Source organism: Rhinichthys klamathensis, unplaced genomic scaffold (assembly GCF_029890125.1).
Source record: "Rhinichthys klamathensis goyatoka isolate OS25496 unplaced genomic scaffold, OSU_Roscu_1.1 h1tg000007l_1, whole genome shotgun sequence".
In the NCBI taxonomy this organism is placed as follows: domain Eukaryota; kingdom Metazoa; phylum Chordata; class Actinopteri; order Cypriniformes; family Leuciscidae; genus Rhinichthys; species Rhinichthys klamathensis.
In genome coordinates, this window is record NW_026606560.1 from 1,345,719 (window position 1) to 1,367,502 (window position 21,784).

General features: G+C 39.0%; 1 protein-coding gene across 7 annotated transcripts in view; it reads right to left on the reverse strand.

Annotated features, from left to right (window-relative positions):
• mast2 (microtubule associated serine/threonine kinase 2) overlaps positions 1-21,784 on the reverse strand; it is a 178,388-nt gene that overhangs the window by 75,909 nt on the left and 80,695 nt on the right. The window contains exon 1 of one of the 7 annotated variants that reach the window (XM_056259311.1): positions 19,371-21,108. The exons of the other annotated variants lie outside the window; for them this stretch is intronic. Within the exon in view, the coding sequence (XP_056115286.1) occupies positions 19,371-19,409 (39 nt within the window). The 5' untranslated portion in view covers positions 19,410-21,108. Of the gene's footprint in view, positions 1-19,370; positions 21,109-21,784 lie in introns of those variants that run through there. 7 annotated transcript variants of the gene reach the window in all.

Genomic DNA, 21,784 nt, shown 5'->3' on the forward strand with positions numbered 1-21,784 from the left:
AAATAAAACATTTCTTTCTTAAACTACTTTTTGTAATATATATTTGATGCCTTCTCATTTAACACAACAATGACATTATCTTTTGGGGGTAATTTCTCAGCCAAGTTTGATGTGCGATTAATTTGCGATGAATTAATCGGCACATCATGTAATTAATTAGATTTAAAAATTTAATTGCTTGTCAGCCCTAATTATTTTATATAAGATATTGATTGCTATGAATTGTATTATATATGAATAACATGTTTGAATAACTATGATATCAAAGCCAATTTGTGAAGTTTCTTGTAATTCTAAAAACAGAAACATCAACCATTTCGGACAAGTATTTCATTTTTTTTAAATGCAATCTGAAGCGAATGAACTCTCTTCTGGCAGACTGATTCCATTAAGGCATATGGAGGGTGGGGTCTGAGGGAGACCAGGGAGCAGTTGCTCTGCTACACAAAACCACACACATACACACAACAGCATTCTGGCCAAGGCTCTGTCATTGCCATGGGCTAAAAGGCCAGGCAATGAAATTAGCCAGAGTGACAGTTTGGAGCAGACCCCCTGCTCTCCCACAAAAGCAATCTACCCAATGGAGCCCATTAATATTTCTTAAGTCCGTCCAGCATGACAGGAAGCCGTAGTGCAGGGAAATGTAATCAGTGAGATGGGCCGAAAGATGCTTAAATGGACTCCTGGAGACAGTTAAAGCCATCAGTAGCTGCAGCGAGATAAGCATCTCTGTGTTTACACTGTTATAAGAGCTTACCAGAGGTGGGCAATTTCAGGTTTCAGGGGTTAAACAGTGTGTTGCATCAAGATGCCGCGCAATTTTATTGTGACCATGGGTAGAGTAGAACCTGACGGTATCCAGTTGACTGACAGCTATACATCTCTCCCCGATTAGTGCTGACTTGCGGTGTTGTGCCCTCCAGGATAGATTTCAAGCTAGCAGAGCTTATTACAAAAGCCTCGGAGCTCTTGAGGCAAAGCAGCCATACATTAAGACAAAACACACCCTGAACATTCGTTTAGCATCATTATGATTTGTTACAGGCAGAGTCAGGCTCCACTTATATCAACCTGACCCAGCAAGAGCACACAGTACCGGTACTCAATAATAATGCAATGGCAGTGCTAGAGCACTGAAAGCACTTTCATTGTCTCTTATGAAAATGCAGTAAAAACAGAACTATTGTGAAATATTACAATTTAAAATATTTTATTTTAATATATTTTAAAATGTAATGTATTCCTGTGGCGATGAAGCTGAACTTTTAGCAGTTGCTACTTTAGTCTTCAGTGTCAAATGATCCTTCAGAAATTATTCTAATATGCTCATTTGTTTCTCAAGAAACATTTCTTATTATTATCAATTTTGAAAAAAGTTGTGCTGCTTAATATTTTTGTGAAAACCGTTACAATACTTTTTTTTCAGGATTCTTTGATGAATAGAAAGTTCAAAAACAGCATTTATTTGTAACATTTTGTAACATTATTTATTTGTAATATTATTTGTAACATATAAAATGTTGTTACCGTCACTTTTGAACAATTTAATGCATCCTTGCTGAATAAAAGTATTAATTTCTTTTAAAAAAAATCTTTTGAACGGTAATTAAAAAATATTACTTATATTACTTGAATGATCGGGATCAGTATCGGCGGATCACGATGATGACACACACACACAAAAAAACGGTAATCGGTATCGGCTGCAAAAATCCAGATTAGAGCAACCCTAGTATGTTTGCCTTGGCGAGCACTGCAAAAGAAAAGAAAAATCCAGCCACATGTGAGGTTCACACTGACACTTAAAGGCAAGCATAAAGAATTGTTGACAGCTGTGAAAGTGCTGCCCTGTCCCAAGCCAAGTACAGTGTCCAAAAGCTTCCAGGATGGAAACAGACAGCTCTGGTCAAAAAGTCAGAGTTCACTGGTTCCCTTGAGACCAAACCAGGGACACTGGACAGCCTCTGACACTGACAGGCTGTGTGCGGGACAGCAAGATTGCAAGGACAGGCACTCAACATGTCAATCATGCCAGCTTTTTCTGTCCTTGAGTGAATGGCTGGCATATTTCCTCAAAGGAAGATTACAGATGCAGGAGGATAATCCAGACGTGTACCAATGACACACGGTTTTAAGATCAGTTAGCATAACAAATGGTCTCTTAAAAATGGTTCACAGCTTCTTAAGCATTTAGGAAATATGACATGTGCTGTGCATGAAACTGGTGCAATTTCAAGCAATCAGATGATATTTCATGTTTAATGCACTGTTGTAGGGAGCAGACCAAAAAAATTCACTGTGGGCGGGACTAGCAATGAGCAGAAATTGAAACTACAGGTCCTTCTCAAAAAATTAGCATCTTGTGATAAAGTTCATTATTTTCCATAATGTAATGATAAAAATTAAACTTTCATATATTTTAGATTCATTGCACACCAACTGAAATATTTCATGTCTTTTATTGTTTTAATACTGATGATTTTGGCATACAGCTCATGAAAACCCAAAATTCCTGTCTCAAAAAATTAGCATATTTCATCCGACCAATAAAAGAAGTGTTTTTAATACAAAAAAAAGTCAACCTTCAAATAATTATGTTCAGTTATGCACTCAATAGTCAATACTTGGTCGGGAATCCTTTTGCAGAAATGACTGCTTCAATGCGGCGTGGCATGGAGGCAATCAGCCTGTGGCACTGCTGAGGTGTTATGGAGGCCCACGATGCTTCGATAGCGGCCTTAAGCTCATCCAGAGTGTTGGGTCTTGCGTCTCTCAACTTTCTCTTCACAATATCCCACAGATTCTCTATGGGGTTCAGGTCAGGAGAGTTGGCAGGCCAATTGAACACAGTAATACCATGGTCAGTAAACCATTTACCAGTGGTTTTGGCAAAATCTCCTGATAGCTAGCTGCATTGACCCTGCCCTTGATAAAACACAGTGGACCAACACCAGCAGCTGACATGGCACCCCAGACCATCACTGACTGTGGGTACTTGACACTGGACTTCAGGCATTTTGGCATTTCCTTTTCCCCAGTCTTCCTCCAGACTCTGGCACCTTGATTTCCGAATGACATGCAAAACTGAGCAACAGTCCAGTGCTGCTTCTCTGTAGCCCAGTTCAGGCGCTTCTGCCGCTGTTTCTGATTCAAAAGTGGCTTGACCTGGGGAATGCGGCACCTGTAGCCCATTTCCTGCACACGCCTTTGCACGGTGGCTCTGGATGTTTCTACTCCAGACTCAGTCCACTGCTTCCGTAGGTCCCCCAAGGTCTGGAATCGGTCCTTCTCCACAATCTTCCTCAGGGTCCGGTCACCTCTTCTCATTGTGCAGTGTTTTTTGCCACACTTTTTCCTTCCCACAGACTTCCCACTGAGGTGCCTTGATACAGCACTCTGGGAACAGCCTATTTGTTCAGAAATTTCTTTCTGTCTTACCCTCTTGCTTGAGGGTGTCAATGATGGCCTTCTGGACAGCAGTCAGGTCGGCAGTCTTACACATGATTGCGGTTTTGAGTAATGAAACAGGTTGGGAGTTTTTAAAAGCCTCAGGAATCTTTTGCAGGTGTTTAGAGTTAATTAGTTGATTCAGATGATTAGGTCAATAGCTCGTTTAGACTGAGACCCTTTTCATGATATGCCAATTTTTTGAGACAGGAATTTTGGGTTTTCATGAGCTGTAAGCCAAAATCATCAGTATTAAAACAATAAAAGACCTGAAATATTTCAGTTGGTGTGCAATGAATCTAAAATATATGAAAGTTAAATTTTTATCATTACATTATGGAAAATAATGAACTTTATCACAATATGCTAATTTTTTGAGAAGGACCTGTATATAAAATTACCAAAATGCCCCGTTGCTTTTTGCTCGAGAAGCAAGAAAGAGATATCTTTTATTGTGTGTAGCTTTATTAAGTCACACCTGGTTAGGACACGGTGTGAGAGAGAAAGATACAAGCACGCTGCCACCCCTGGACACGTTGACGCAGTCTTGGCCGATTTCATTACGCAGGACTAATGAACTAATTACAGTGGACCCAAGGGAGGCCTTGCTCGTTGAGTTTCTGGGGAAAGGACGGAGTTACAGAGCTCCTAAAAGGTCAGCAACTATAACCAAAAGCTTTGCTGGCAAGATTACAACTTAGAAACCAACAAGTCCTCCATTGCTTCCTCCCACTATACTTAAACAATAAAAGTTCAAGAAGGGTATAGTATAGTGATTGCATAAAGCAGGTCTGAGGCTGTTTGATTGTTTTATGGAGTAAATGGGGCGTAGCACTGCCTGTCGAGACTAATTGCTTGCAATGAACAAGCAAATGAAACTGATGGGGGTGAGAAAGGGAAAGGCAAATCAAAGAGTTATATGTACTAGGAGGATATTAATTAACTGGGTCATTGTAACAGATAGAACAATATACATTAGAAGGAGAGTGTGACGCCTGTGGCAGAGCAGACATCATTATAATGAGTGATTGAAAACTGTTGGGCTGTAACAGAGGATGATGGACAACTGTGCCAAACAACAAGGGAAAACATCTATAGAACGATATTGATACATTTAGGTTTATAATTTACAAGTGCAGGATAATTAAGAGCTCCATAAGAGCATACTTTTTTTTCAGAATATGAGAGTTGTTTGCCCATGTAAAACTCGCCATCATGATGCTAGAGTGTTGTAGACGGTAACTGGAGAGTTGCTAACATCTCGGTTTACCATAGTAATCATTTATCTTAGGATGCATGGAATAGACTGAACCCAGTTGCGTGTGAGAGAACTGGGTGTTTAATTCGGGTTGTAGCTCATTCATATTAATTGAAGCTGGTGCTGGGAGTATGTAGGGCAGGAAGATGGCTGAGGCGGGGCCACAGGGGAAGACAGGATGCGCATCAGCTTAGGTACAGGATAGGAAAAGAGTGAATAAAAGAACAGAGGGAGGGCAAGCGGAAGGATGCAGAGAGAAATGCTGTGAAATACTTCTGTTAGACGCAGCTGCAGGTTTTAAAGGGTCACTTCACCCATTTGCATTAAGGTTTGTATTGTTAGAAACCCAGTCATATATTATAATGATGGTGGAATTTTGCTTGTTTTTTTTCTGAGATGGGAGAAAAAAGGATTTAAGTGTTTTACTTCCGTCCTATCGTGACGTAAATATCGTCATTTTGCGTCACGATAGGACGGAAGATAAATTTCATTGCATATTAAGAAAACTACAGCCTTTAGCTCATTATTATTCAAGGGCGTGGGACCCACTCACCCCACCGGCCTATTACAGATCAGTGGGTGGGACTAAACCTGAAGAAACTAAACTATTAATCCGCCATCTTGCTTGGAAGACAGCAAGCTAAGCTAACAAGCGCTCAAGGAGTTAGATTTACCATAATGCCTGAATTTACGACACACGATATGGAAGACGAGGATTTTGAAAATCTTTTGCTCGAAACTGATGTTCGTGGCTATTTATACGAGCCACAATATAGCGAAGAGCAGCTGAGGCTGATGGAGGAACAAGAGGCGGCGGCGTCGGCTGCGGCAGCGGCCGCCGCAGGAGACCAGCCCGGCGCAGACGAGAAGCCCGGACTGGCTCGAGCTGGGCGGACTGCTGGTGCCTACATGTCGTGCTCTCGGCTCTCGCTGTGCGCTACGGACACAGATAGAGTCCGTCTGCTGCAGAGAATTTCAACGATCGCAATATCACCTGGACGAAACCTCTGAATCAGACGAGCACACGGACGTTTGTGTTGTGATCCATCCAAGTTTCGCACCGCATATGTTCTGACTGAACATCCAGGTAACTTTATCATCATCATGCAATAATTCACCATATAGAAAGAAATACAAACGAGGAGTAATTCACTAATGAGTTTGCCAATGTAACGGGGTTCGTTGTTGTGGGAAGAATGAGGCGGGAACCGGCAAACATTTAAACATTTTAATAGTAAAATAAACAAATACAAAACAAAAATATAAGCGAGCAGCCCCTCACTGCTGGCCACACACAACAGAAACAAAACACAACATAAAATCAGGCCTGTTCCTCTCTCGATCTGCCCTGTCGTCGCTCCTCGTTTTATGCGTCCGCTCCTCGGTGAGAGACGCGAGAGAGACCGGTGCGTCTCACAGCTGTCGTTCATTATCACTCGCGCCACCGGCCTCGCGCTGTCCTATCACATCCCTCGCCCTCGTCCTGCTCGCCACAGCCAACTAACTAGAAATTTTGTGTGAAATGAATTTCTAACTCTGGTGGCAGCTAACGTTAGCCTTGTAGACGGAAAAGTGATTTCTCTGATGTTTGCGCTGTTCTGGATTAGTGGGAGTGGCTTGCGGAGCTGTGCAATGTGGTGCATTGTGGGAGTTGTTGTCTTGCATACAAATGCGCACTAAAGTTATTTTCTGTCTTTTCTCGGTCAAGAGGGCATCAAATTCAAAATTTCTTTTACATTTCGACTACATATATGACCCACTTTCAATAAAGATTAATGTTGAAATGGGTGAAGTGACCCTTTAAGAGATGCCACATCATCATCATCATCATTACATACAAAGACAACTTGGCTGCCGCCAGCCTCCCGTCATACTACGTGAGGGCTAAACCGGCGCAATTAGCACTTGTGATATACGAGGATATCCTCGTGTTGTTGGAAGGAAGCACCAAGTAATTATCCCTACTATTGTGGTGCGCTTTTGGCAGAAGAGGACGTCTAGCCCTTAATTTACTCATTCTGTCTTTTCCTGCGCTCCCTCACTCAGATGGTAATCTAGCGATCAGTCAAGCTATTCACACTGACTATCAAACTGTGGAAATTAAAAAAAGAACATGAAAAAACCCCACTAATCCTAATTAGAATTTGCATATTCAAATTAAATCTACATTCCTAAGTGGAGATTATGGAGAGTAAAGAAAAACACAATGCTGGTGTGGAGATTGGCAGATGTGTTTTTCTTTTTTTCTTCTTTGAAGAATTAAAATGCAGTAATGATGTACCAGCATGCCAATCGGGAAGCGTATTTGCCGCTTCTGTTTGACAGCTATGTTGCTTTTACCTTTATTTGGACTTTAACGCTTTAAGCCATTGCCAGCACTGTTTTTTCTACAGATCATTACACATTAGCATCGAGCTAACATGACAATGCTGGAGCTACATTCTGTCAGATCTCTCCACATGTAGCAGCAGGCTGTCTCATTGGTATATCTTGCCGGCTGCGATATTCAAAGAGAGCTCATCCGTCTCCTACATACATGGTGACAGTCGTCATCCCCCCACCACACAATGCAGACGAAGGAGCTTCAAAACACAATGTTGGCAGGATTATTCGCAACCATGCATTACCCTCACCACAATGGGGCTTGAACAATACGCATGTGGTTTGATCATGCTAATATTCAGTACTGTTTTGCTGACAGCCGCAGGAATAGAACATTGCATTCGTGAGTGGGAAAGAAGTTAAAAAAACTGGGTCTTTTGAGGTGCTCAAACATATTAATGAAACCATAAGGCAGCAGGAAGAAAACTGTAAAGACTGACCCATTTTTGAATCACTGACAAGTCAGTGCTGCAATGATAAACTACAAACCAATCAGTAATGTGTTGCATCGCATGCCATCGATTCCAGTAAAAGTGTGTTTTGTAATCATGGACTTACATTATAGATAGGGAATGCACAGAAATTAAAAAAATTATCGTCCACCAAAAATTATCGGCATAAAATGGCATTTGCGGTTTTTGGCCGAAAAAGAAAAACGGCCGAAAATAGGCTATATGACGCCCTGCCCCTCAGTGCCCCTCATATATATATATATATATATATATATATATATATATATATATATATATATATATATATATATATATATATATAATACATAATACAATCATACAACATTTACAATAAGCTAATTCAAAATAAGAAATAAATCATTTAAAACATTTTTTTTTATAATTTATTAGAAATAATATATAATAATTATTTCCCAAAAAGTTTGTTTTCCCAAATTGTGTTTGCACTTGCTACTAAACAAATCCCCTGCTCCTCTGGGAGAGTAATGAAGTCATATTTGTCCCATCTTTGTCTCTGACATTCTCCCACTATTCCTCCTGTCCCCCATGACTAAGAGTCTGAGTTCATTACTGGTACGCGAACAGACACTTCTCCGGTCGTCAGTATTCGACTCCCAGGTGCTATCAAACTCCCTGACACACAAACATCTTCAATTCACACTTCTGGGATATCTGCCACCCCCCATAAACCATGAACACAATCCACACACACACTCAGCACAAGAGTCTGCACACTAGCAAAGGAACCTCATTTGTCTTGGTCAAAGAAAACAGCTACAGAATTTTTCTGAATAATACAACAATTACTAAAATGCGCCTCTCAGGAAGACAATGAATGAGCGCTTCTAGTAGAAAATGAACACAAGAAATGAAAATAAATTCACAGAAGGTAAAGAAAATGAAAATATATTGAGAAGAGAAAATAGACTGGGAAAACAATAGAAGATGGAACCACGCCACACCCAGACAAATAAAAGAGCCAATGTAGAGAAAGAGCAATCAAGGCATGGAGCCCATGTATGTGTAATGGATGGCAGAAAAGACGCCAGATACACAGAGACAAAAGGAGCAATGGTGCTCATTACTAGCTGAAGGAGAAACGGCTGTGTGAGGGTAGACTGAGGTCTGGCTCCCCAGAGAGGACACCACACGAGAGGCAGACGATCAAAAACCGCCCCCAACTGTGCGAACAGACAGACAAGCAACCAACATACTGCTATTTTGCTGTGCATTTGATTAATGCCTACTGAGAGAGGTGCTACAGCAGAGACCACTGACTTCAAGTGCCAGACAAAAGGAAAAAAGAGAGATAGAAGCCAATGGAAGAAGAAAAAAAAACAGAGAAAGGGAAGTGACAGTAAAGGTATTATAGTTTCCATCAAGAGAGAATTGTTAGTTCTAAGTGTAGGAAAGGAGTACAGTGTCCTCATTTGTCCAAACATGTTGTTTTTGTGAAACTGTGTTTGGAAACAATATTTAGCCTACGGCCAAGTATAGAGAGGGGGGTGTCTATCCTGGAATGTTACTCTATTCTTCACCCACAAACCAATAAAAAACTGATTTAGATACACTAACTAAATATTTGTGGCAGGCTTTTAATAAAGCAGGGTTCTAAGGTTTTTCCCAAGGAGCACATGTGCTCCTATAAATGAAAAAATGTAGGAGCACACAAAGAAATTTTGGAGCGCAGTGAAGATTTTTCAAGTAACAGAGTTTAACAAACTATTTATTATATATATATACACTACGTCTGTGCTCCTTCTCTTTGTGTTCAACTATGGTGTGAAACCGTCGATTTGATGCAGAAGTATAAATCACACTTTACAATCACTTTATAAAACAGAACAAGGGGAACGTGTTGCTCTTAGGAGGAGGCTAGGAGCACATTGGCACACCTGTGCAGTGGAAATCTGTTAATGTGGCTCTTTCCACAACATGGAGGAGAAACTAGGTTTAAATGAGTGTATTAGTATTTACTAGTATTAGTATCTACTGTAGATTTAGTCGACTAAAATCTTATTGTATTTCGTCGACTAAAACTAAAACAATTCCGATGACTAAAATATAATGGGTTTAGTTCAATTGTAATGCATTCATTTAGAATTTCTCAAAAATTTCCAAACCCATATACTCCCGGAGAAAACATCTATTAACCAGTTAATATGTATGATTTTAAAGTTTGAACATGCAATATAGATACAGATTTAACTACTGTGACTTAAAAAATATCTTAAAATTAAATAAAACTACTTTTCCTAAAGTAGAATAGTCTTCTTTTCAATGAATGATATGCATTCTTTACAACTACTTGCATATATTATTCTTTATTCTTTCAAGCAGCAGACATATTTATTTGTATGAATTAAATATAATGAATCCTCCTTATTAAAGCTATTAACGAGCAGTGAATGCTATTCTCTTTTTCTTTTGTTGCTTGATGACACAGACCGCATTAGGTTTATTACCCACGGTCACTTTAAGACATCGGATCATGTCCAATGACATGCGGATCCAATTGCACTGATGCACATCCGATACACTCAAAACTGTTTAAGACATAACTAACATAGTTTTACCTGAATACTCTCCAAAACAGACATTTCGACATAATGTTGTGTATTTGTCCATTCAGACAGCTTAATTCAGTCCTCGCTGCTTTATGTGTCTATGTGCATGGCTGCACGCTTCGGGTCGGGTGTGTGCGCACAGAAAACCGTACCGAATAGAGCTCTTTTTTTGCGTCGTCACTCTAATTCAGATATATATGTCTGCTCTACTAATTCTCCCAGACGTTTACGTTTTGTAACGTTTTATGAGATGCAGCGCATGTCAACCCGTGTGCCGCTGGGTAGATCAGCACGTTAGGTTACAGTACAAATGTGCGCATCAAACGCAGGACATCAGTTCTGACTGGATCGCTTCCAAATCGTCAGTATCTAACATTTTTGTCTAGTTTTTATTCGTTGACGAAAATGTCAATAGATTTTCGTCATAGTTTTTGTCATTCAAAACTAGTTTTTATTTAGTTATCGTCTCGTTTTCGATTATGGTAGGTTGTAGTTACTCGCACATTGTGCTCGTAAATCATTTTTCCGGTTCGATTTTTAGGGGCATATGCGAGCAAAATGGTCGCACTGTAGAGCCCTGTAAAGGCACGTTTTTTTTTGTGCAGCTTGACTTTGATGAAGTGTCTAAAAAGCAAAAGCTTCAGTAGAGGACACACTTTATTTACAACATCTCATTTAACTCTAAAATGAAATAAAAATGTACACGATTTACTTTCTTAACACATGTCCCTGGTCTTATTGTTAATGATTCATTAGTGCATGTCATTCCAAATGAATTTTGTGAAAAATAAATGTTTGCGTACGTAATCTTTCATAAAAATGCAATGACTCACTCTGGCTCTGAAATGACCTTCCTTTTTAGTTGACGTCATCTAGGTTGTGCAAATATAGAAAATGATGTTAATCAATAGCCATATAAATAACACATTTTGAGACTAGTATTGTGATGCAAAACATAAAAGTTATGGCAATAACAGTAAATAATTTATTTAACAAATCTTCCTCAATTGACTAACCTTGATCAGAATCCATTTTGATATGGACCACCCACTTTTCACAATTCAATAAATTCCTGATGAACAAAATCAAGCCATTTTCTTCTTATTGAATATCTTGTTACACTGTAAAATGTCACATTACATAAAATTTGCTAATGTTAAATATTTTATACTGTTTGTGATTTGCGATTATGGTAGTAACCCATTTGTCATTGATTGAATGTCTTTTAGTGTCTATCTTAATGTTTTATCTCTAAGACAATGGGGACAAAACAGATTAAGCCTGAATTCATTACTGCTAAGTAATACTGTCTGCCGTGAAGCCACCAATCCAAGTCTGGGTTTGTGTGCTTGTTTCAATCTCTGGCAGCTGAGTCCACTCTCTTTCTGGCACTTTCCCCTTCACCCCCCTCCCCCTCTCTCCTCTATTCAGTCTAAAACGATGAGCTCATGCTTTCATGTTGGTCTCAAAGTGAGCTTATTGCTGTGCCCGTAATGCATGTATCCCAAGTCTTTGACCGGGGGGCCGGCAGCATTGCCCATACCCAAGTAGGAGCATGGTGAAATGCATATTTTAGACAACATTGTCTGAAATCACAACCATCTTGGAATAAGACGAGGCTTTACTGTGCTGACAGAGCCGCCAAAAGTATACAGCACAACAAATGGATGGGAAGTAAATGGAACATGATTGCAAAAAAATTAATAAATTGATGGTCTCTCGATTAGTCTTTTATTTTTATTCTCTGCCTTCTTTATTTGTTAAATAAATATCCTGTATTTTCCTACCTTCTGCCTTCATTCAAACACAGGCCACGTTTGTCTTGGTTAGGAAAAATCAACCACAAAAAAACTGCAAAAACACAAACGCACTCTTTTGCTATTTTTTCCCACTGGACGCTGATAATCAGGTTATCATGAAACAGCCTGATCATATTACAAAAACATGCAAAACAAGTTTCAGTGAAGAACTTATTTTCAGGGAAACAGGTACTAGGAAAATACCGTGAAAAGTGTTTAGAATGCACTGTACTGTTATGAGGATAGACAAAACTAGGACACAGGCATCTCTGCAGTCTGAATGACCTTAAAGAGTGAGCTTTCTTCAATCAAAGTATGGTGCAGTAGAATAATATGACTTCCACAGTGCTGGTGTTCATTTGAGCATGTCTCATACAGACCGGAAAGGGGCTTAGGACAACATCTACAATGGGAAACATTGTACATCCATTTTAAACAGCTTAGTGTATACTAAGTGACTGATGTGCTGAAACCAACAGGCTTTTAACCTTAATTATGATGTCAACCTATTCTTTGGGGTAATTCAGTATTAAAAGAGGAATATTAATGGTAATGTAAATCTCTGGGGAAACTAGACTAATGCCCATTCTAATACATTGCTGAGTCATCAGAAACTATCCCTTTAGCTTCTTGGTAAGCGGCTGTTCTGGTCAGAGTGCGGTCATGAGTTATTTAGCAGCTCAATAGCCATGACTGTCATTTTTACAGTGCTGCATCAGTATTCACAAAGTGTCAGTAATGCCTCCAGCCCGGATCTGACAGAGACAATAAGTAACACAATGACGAGATGTTTTGAAAATTAATTTTGTGATGAATTTTCTAAGCTGAAGGTTTGAAGAGCACATTTATAAAAGAGAGCAGCAATCATTGGGGTCCAAGCATATTAGAAAAAGTGCAAAACATGACCACAATTGCCAAATTTCAATGAATAGAAAATGTGGATGATTTAGGTAGTGAGTTTCAACAGATTTTGTACGCCAAATTTCATGTGAATTGGACAAATGACCTCAGAATTTGTTGCATTACTCTAGTGTGAAGATCATTCATAGAAATTAAATACTGTATTTCACATCAAGCAGACAAAAGGAAAGGACCGCTTCTTAAAAAAGTTTTATACTAAATATGGCTGTAAATGTTGAAAAAAAAATGGAAAATTTCATAAAATATAGAAAAATGTAACATATTGAAATATACTGGCAAAAAGGTACTTTTTAGATGGCCCTAAAAAACTTCTCTCACAAAACATGATTTTTTTTACAAAGGAATAAGCACTGTTTACAAACCCTAAATGTTAGATTTTTTTTTTCTCTTACCTGCCCAGCTAGAGATGCAGCCTGTATCGATTCCTTGAGAATGCACAGTCTGACTCCGTACCAGCTCACTGAACGCCTGCAGGCTAATGGCTTTCTGTTCTCATCACTGTCCATTGGTAGCATCCTAGAGCAGGCCATGGCCATAAGTGTCCAGCATACTCTCCAAACACCAGCCCTTCAGCATTCCCTTTAGAACAACTGTGCCTGATTAAGACACCTTGAAACCTTTTTGACCACTTTAATTCTGCTAAAGTAAAAGCAGATTACTTGATATGCCGCTGTTTTTGCCTACACAGCCCCAATACGATAATTCCTTGCTGAATTAGAACCATTTCCTTCAATATGCCTATTGGTAGTCTGCCAGTAAACAGATTAAAAACAGAAAAAAAGTGTAAAAGTAAGTGGAAACCAGGGGGCTGAGTTTTTTTTATTATTATTATATTTCACTGGTATTGATTTTAGTACTGACATTTTTTGAACAACAACTCTAGAAAACATAAAAATAAGTTAATCCAGTTTGAAGAAAGGTGGGACAACTATTTATCAGTGCCAGCAGTTGAAAATGAATAAGCATATAAAAGTGGGTCATTGCGTCAGGCAGGCCATTGTGGTTGATAAAAAGCAATAGGAGTCAAAATGTGCCATTACAAACTGAACTACCACCTAAAGAGCTCATCCCGCAAAAGCTGCACCATCTCCATCACCTCCTCCCTTTCTTTTCCGATTCAATACAGCCCACAGGTACAATCTCCAGATGTCCGAAATCCTCGCCTACAAACGCACCAGGGCATAAGAACAATTTAACACTCTAACCTGTCAGGAAATAGGAGAAACATAAAGATAAAGAGCCCAGCGGCACATCTACGCTCCACTCCTCCAGAGCTCATCTGCACCTGAAGACCAAAAACCCTGACACAATCACCTCTATCTCTAGCTCATCAACACAAACAAAAGAGCTAGAGAACAAAGACCTGCATTCTTAGTGCTAATACCTTGACAAAGGGTACAGTTCACCGATTAACTGCATGAAACGGCAAGGTTCAAATTAGGCAATATCTTCACAACACATATTTAGCAATACAGTGGGATCTACCAGTGTGTTAAGTCACACAAGAGCAAGTATGTAACACGCAAAACTAAATTCCTGTGGATACATTCACAGTAATCATGGGGAAAAATCAAGCCTGCAACATCACCACAGATAAGAGTGAAAAGCAAAACACAGCATAATCAGATTTTACCTCTCACAAAAAGGTTATTTATTACACTTTCACTTCAAATGAAATTCCACTTCTAAGCTGGATGGACACATTAATTCTGAAGGTGAATTTCCAAAGAAGGAATAAAAGGGAGCACAAAACCTGGCATTATGTAACAGGACAATCTCTACTTAACCTTTAAAAATGACTGAAATTCTAAGCTGTCATATTTTTAAAGTCTGAAGTGTTTAAATAGGCTATATCATATGGTTTCATTTATTTACAGTCACACCAAGAATTATTCAGACACCAGATATAATTTTTTTTTTTTTTTTGTATTACTAGTGGGTGCAGGACACTATAGTTCATTTATGTAAGTGAGGATAGCAAAATAAGGTAAACTGTGACATAGTATACCCCAAAATTCTTCATACAGTCAAATTATTCAGACACTTTGACCTGACCATTTTGCTTTTATTTTTTGCTTTAATTGCTAATGCGACCTTTTTACACCACAGACTGAGCAAAATTAAGCTAATTGTGTCCTCAAATTTAACAGCTGACAGCTATTCAACCTAATTCATTTGTGAGAGTCTAACAGAAGGATGGGCAAAACCAGTGAAATATCAACTGATTTGATAACTCTGAGTTCTTGTCATATTTTATTACCATTTTCTAAACTATAGCGAATAATCTGATAATGTGAGAAATGTTGAAGGTGTCTGTCTGAATACATTTTTATGTTTGACTGTACGTGTAGATTAATTTATAATGCTGGACAAGGTTTCTTGCATCAAAAAAAAATCATCATTTAGTTTTACATGACCATTTAAGCCATGGACCAACAACATTTTTGTTAACACTTCTTTACATTGTGATTAGTTTACAATCTGATAGATATAATCACAATGGTTGGGCCGATACCATTTATTTCAATAAATGTTTTTTTTTTTATTCTTATTTAAATAAATATATACACTTTTACAAAACACAGTTTATATAAACTAGGGCTCACAAATAATACATAGCAATACACAACAATTAAATACATTGTGAACAGAGAGCTAGTTAGAAATAAACATCAGCCAATGCAATACAATATTTATCTATGATGAATTGTTTGAGCACTAAAATACTAATAATCAAATCACACACATGTGACTCCATATCCCAATATGCTACATTGTTTGCCAAATATGAACAGCCTACATACAGTATAAGCTACATTGTCAGAATTTTTTTTATTCTTATTCATTAACAATTTAACAATTTGATAACGTGTTTCACGTCATGCCTAAGTGCCTAATGAACAATTTAAATCTGTGACCAAAGAGTGTTTGATTGTCAGGCGCATGTGGATGACCACTGACCTTGAGGAAAAAAATGTACCAGGTCTGGGCCTCAGGAGACCACTTAGAAGCATTACGGAGAATCTCATCCCATAAACACTGCCAAATGCGGCTTTCCAGGGCATTGCGTCTCGCACTGGCCAGCCATACTGGGCTCGGTCCCCATGTGACTAACTGCCCAGACCACTTTAGAGCATTAAGGGAATGCATGGCTTAAAGCCATAATGACCTATTCATCAGCAATCAGTCAATAGGTTCGTAAAAAATATGGATTTCAAGGAGCCCCAGAGAAAAATGTGCATACATTACCGTTCAAAAGTTTGGGGTGAGAAAATGTTTGAAAGAATTGTTCAAAAGTGACAGTAAAGACGGTTTTAGACAGTAAAGACTTTTACAAAAGACTGGTACGAAAAAAATCTATTACAAACAAACGCTGTTCTTTCGAACTTTGGATTTAAAAGTATAGGCCTACTGAAACAAAAATGTATCATGGTTTCCACAACAAAAAAATATTAGGCAGCACAACTGTCTTTAAAGCTGCTGTCCGTAACTTTTTTGGGTTAAAAATTATCCAAAATAATAATAATTAAAAAAAACATAAGCCAGTGTTCAAAAATATCTGCTTGATTTTGCCCGATTCAAAACGGTTAGCTTGTAATAATGATTTTAATTCCAGTGGTACTGGTGGATTTCCGCGGGAAATTCGAGCATGTCTTTGCGTCATTACGTCACATCTGTACACATAAAGAAGGCGTCCCGGCTAGTCGGCTATATTGCGTGAGGATGTTGGAGGTGGACATTTTTAGCCTTTTCTCACAGCATTAAATAATTAAACTTATGGCGGATCCAGAAAGGTTCAAACGACAATCACCAGTGACAACTGGACATTCACCACTTGTAAACCCCAAATATTTCGGACTTCGGAGTGGGTAACGTTAGAGAAAAAAGAGACTGCAACTGGCCCACGCGAAAACAAGGATAAACATCGGTTCAAAACGGACGCAGAAACGGCTTTTTTTCTTTTAGGACAGGACAGGTAAGACATTTCAATAGTTCAATCGTGTAACAGTAGCACACTTGTTCGCTTAATTCACACAGTTACGGAGTTTCCTGTCTTTATTCGTTTAGCTATTATGGTAAATATTTTGTGCTAGCTATGAGAGGGAGCAATTCACCTCTACTCCAAGCAAACCAAAACGGCCTCCTCCGAAAATTATATATAGTTTTAAATATGCATCGGATTACAGATACGTGTTTTTTTTTTTTTTTTTTTTTTTTTAAGAAAACCAGTAAAGAAACATTAATTTATTGGTATGACAATTAGAAATTAGACTGCACAGAAATAGAAACTGAACTACAGGGTAATCATAATACACATTAAATGTAGTCACAATGCTGATGTTGATAATTTGAGAACAAAGTATAATTTGAAAGGTTTGACGCGATCGTTATATTTAATCAGCACGATTTACTGCAAGGCTTTCCCCCCTTAGTTGATGTGGATGTTACTTACTTGTTCAGATGACATTTTCCGATGAAAATTCCTATGTTGTCATGGTCATACTGTAGGCCTACTTCCAAAAGTAGAATGTGTGATTCTGAATGCCAGTTTCCACATCGGCGCGGTGACTGACAGACTCGCAGTCTCAAAACATTGTGTTCATCCGCGCTGTTTCATGCCGATGTGCAACTCACGCAAAGTTAATAATTCCGCGAATAACTGCAATTACAGATTTCAAACAGAGATTGCGACAAAGAGGAAAAATGCCGGACTGCAGCTTTAACATCAATAATAATAATAAATGTTTCTGGAGTACCAAATTAGAATAATTTCTGAAGAATCGTGTGACTGGAGTAATGTCTGCTGAAACTCAGATTTGCCATTACAGAAATAAATTAAATTTTTAAATATATTAAAATAGAAAACGGCCATTTTAAATTATAATAATATTTCACAATATTACAATTTTTACTGTGATTTTTAAACAAATAAACGGAGCCTTGGTGAGGATAAGACTTATTTTAAAAACATTTTTTTTTAAAACCTTACTAACCACTTTTGAATGGTATTATTTGTGTTTCTAGTGGTGTTGTTCAGATTCTGCTGACACACTCAGAGTGATTGTAGAAACCGGATATGAAGTTAAATGAGATGTTACAGTAGATAGCGGAATAAGCCCGCTGCTTCATCTCACTGTCCGGTTCTGGCAGACAGAAAGCCCTACGGTGGATTTATCGAGACAAACCCTCCCCACTGCACAGCTGAGTGAACAGACACAACACAGAGTTCAGCTCACAAGAGTTCAGCTCAACCACATCCAGCCCCACAGCCAACGGGCAAAAACACAGACACCCTAGCACAAAAGACAGCAGTGAGCGCAAGAACTGCCAAGTGCCTTAAAACCTCCGCTATTACCCAGAATGGAAGCAAACTGTGCCTGCGCTGCTCTTCAAAAGCAAAATGCATTTCCAGTGAATGACACTTCAGTGAAATCCTGCACCACTCCATTTCACAAGTGTCATTTAAATATTATCCAAATTATAGCCGGACATTGTCATTTCTCTTTTCATCTCGTTTACAAACATCTTATCTTGCCCACTGAAAACCCCTGCGGACAAGGAGCTAAATTATACAATCAAATAGTTTCTCAAATAGCAGTCTGAATCCTGCACTGCATTGTGTAGCTAACACTGTTTAAATTAGAGTTGATACTAAATATATGTATATGAGATATGAAAAACACTCTTATTCATCTCTTGACATGTACTTAGCATCAAGAGGCTATGTTCTCAAATTTAGCAGAGCAGTCGTCATCTACTTGGGTTAACTAGCAGATGGACTTACTGAATGCAGTTACACAACACACTCTTGGACTGTTACAATATTACAGAAAAAACAAGACTGAAGGGTGTAAAAGAGGTGGGTGTGCAAAAAGCCAGGAATATTTGTTCATGTGTGTGATTACATTCCCAGTTTAGCATCTGCGTCAGATGATTAAGTGTTGATGTGTGTCTATATATATATATATATATATATACACACACACATACATACACACAAGCTTGTTTTTATTGGTTCACATTCTAGCTCAGTCTAATTCAATCGTTGTTCGGCTGTCCAAACAAAAAGTTTGTACCCATATAAAACACTGAGTCATGATGATGACTATTGACAGTTCCTGTAATTCAAATAAGAAAGGAGACAGGAAAGCTAGTAAGAAAATTATTTGAAGAATAAGGGACAGAAAAGCAGATACGAAAAGGAAAATGCTGAATTTAGTCATTAATTAATTTGAAATCCCTCCCTGAGCACGGTAATCTGTTATCACCGAGACACATTCGAAAGGTACACTCTGCTTGACAAAACTGGATAATTTGATCCCAAGGCAGAGTTTTCTTGCTTTCTGCAGTGCTTACATTTTTTTTATGTGCTGACACATCACAGCAACAGTGAAAAATAAGAAAGGAACCAAACCTAAAGGATGAAATGTGACTAGTCACATATATGAAACTGGAGTAAACTGGAGAAAAACTTTCAAACAAGTTTTTAAATAATGTTAGAAGTATCATTCATCCTTACCTGAAGGCCTCTCCGCCTTAATATACTGGAATCATCCATTTTACTGTCTTGTATCTGGATCTTGACTTTAGTGAAGTTGTCTCACTTTCCTAATCAAGGATAAAGTCCTCTACCCAAGAATTATCAGAAGTCCATGAGACACAAATGATCTGACAGAGACCAGGCTTTGGGTATTAGTGCTGAAAATTCGCTCTTTGTTGATGTCATGCTCATCCACAGCAAAAACAGATGCGATCATCCTATAAGATTAGCAAATGACATTTGAACAACTTCTCCCACTTGCTACAAGTCTTGTTTGTAATTTTTCTCACCGAATAGCATCTGCTATTCATGAAAATAACAATGCACTCTATTTGACAGTATAGATTTTCAACAGGTATTTCAAAAATGGAAAAATTTGAAGAATTTGATTCAACATGAGGACACTGAAAGAGTCAATTGAGAGTAGGAGAGCATTTTAGCACATGGCTAACAGTCTTTTTCTCCGTACACTGTTTGCTTCTGGCAGTTCAGAGAAAGGAGTGCCTTGAGAACAGCGTGTTTTTGTGCCTCTCTGTATCTTCACTTCCTCAGAGTGAGGAATGGCTGGAAAATAAGCGTCTCCCTGAAAATCTTCCTTCATTCATCCAGTCAGTGATCTCCACTATCATCCAAACATCTTTTCATCCCAGGCTAAAGGAAACACAACAGATTTATTTCCCTGTACCTCTCCTTCACCTTACTCTGACACTCTCAGTCTCCAGAGATTCACAGATATCTTCATTTCTATGGAAACTACAGCCTCTGCATAACCGGTGAACAGTTAATGATAAAAATGGCACCTCGAGGGATGAAAATAGAAAAATATTCAGGCCAGCGCAATCCTCCAGAGATGCAGAATAAGTTTAAGGGGCAAAAGACTCCATTAAATCAACCAAGTTAAGTTTAACCCCCAGTGCATCCATTCACCAAGTAGGTTAATTCAAATCATCAAGTTAGTTGTTTATCACTTGCTTCTGCCCAAGAGTGGCTAAAAGTGGAGGGGCGGAAGCAAGCAGAGAATATTTTCAGCCTACACTCTTGAGATAATCTGGAAACAGTCAGTAGCAGCAGCAGGAGGAACGCAGGCACTGCCTGCCCACTGACAGCACAAGGCAAACAACAACTCCAGTCAGAGCCGCATGGCTGAATTCCATTCCATTCGGCCGAGAGGCCTCGGTCTCTCATTCGCCAGGAAGGCAGGCGGACGACAAAAGCCGTGCTGGCAGAGCTGTCTTTTCAGTGGCAGGTGCAAACAGATGCTGCACTCACGCTGATTGCTTGTCTGCTTTTTCTTCGCATATCTTCCCGGCTTTATTCAGCTTCCTCAGCTCAGCCTGATGAACTGGACTAGAGCCAAGATTGGTCTCCTGAAAATCACTGAGACCGAGAACAAGATAAAAATTCCATGCAGGAGGAGTGTCAGTCAGAATTTCCTCATCTTCTCCCCTGTCAAAGCACTTGAAGCGGTCCGCTGTTTGTGAATGGGCTGCCTGCCGGAGGGGCTGCAACGGTAGTGTCACAATCCAGTCACATTCAATCTTGTCATTTAAATCTTCCGTTTGTACAGTCTTCTATCAGTGGACATGCAGGTGGTTAAAGGAATTAAATAGCTGTATTTCTTTTCTTTGCTTGTGCTGTACATTAAAGCCTTCTATATCTTCCGTTTCTCTTTCTCTGTTCCTTGTAAGCTGTCCTCCTCCTCTTCTCAGCGCCTCACTGCTGAATGCTGCTTTATCTGTCCTATCAGCCAGCAACACATCCAGCCAGCCAATCAGACGCTCACAGGCTCAGAGCTATTTGCATAATATGAATGGGGGAGCCAAAAGGCTCCACCCCTTCACTCCCTTCTCTGCCATTCTGCTCACAACACTCTGCTTTACCCCAAAACAGAAAAATACACATGCACAAAAATAAAATTTCTCTCCTTTCACTATTCTACCAACAAGCACAAAATGATCTATTCTTTGTGCCTCTCCTTCCTGTTCAAATAGGGCGTCTATGAAGAAAAATAAGTGAGGCTAATATCAGTATATTCGGTAATGACAGTCTAATGAGATTGTGCAGGGCTTTCCTTCAGTACAGTGATACATTAGCAGAGGCTGTGTTCATCTCAAGGGACTGCAGGAACAAAAGCAAGAGGGATTATCGTCCATAGGCAGAACATTGCCATTGCCAACACCATACATATATATTAATCACCCACCTCTCCTCTCTCTCCTTGACGTCATAGAAACATAACAGGCAAGATAACAAACGTGAGCATAGGAGAAAATGTATGTGTAGTGGAGAGAAAGAGAGAGAGAGAGTGAAAGAGAGAGAAGTGGAGAGAGAAGCTCTGTCCTCCTACGCATACAGTGAAGTGCGGACAGAGAGTCATTATATGATCAGGTGAG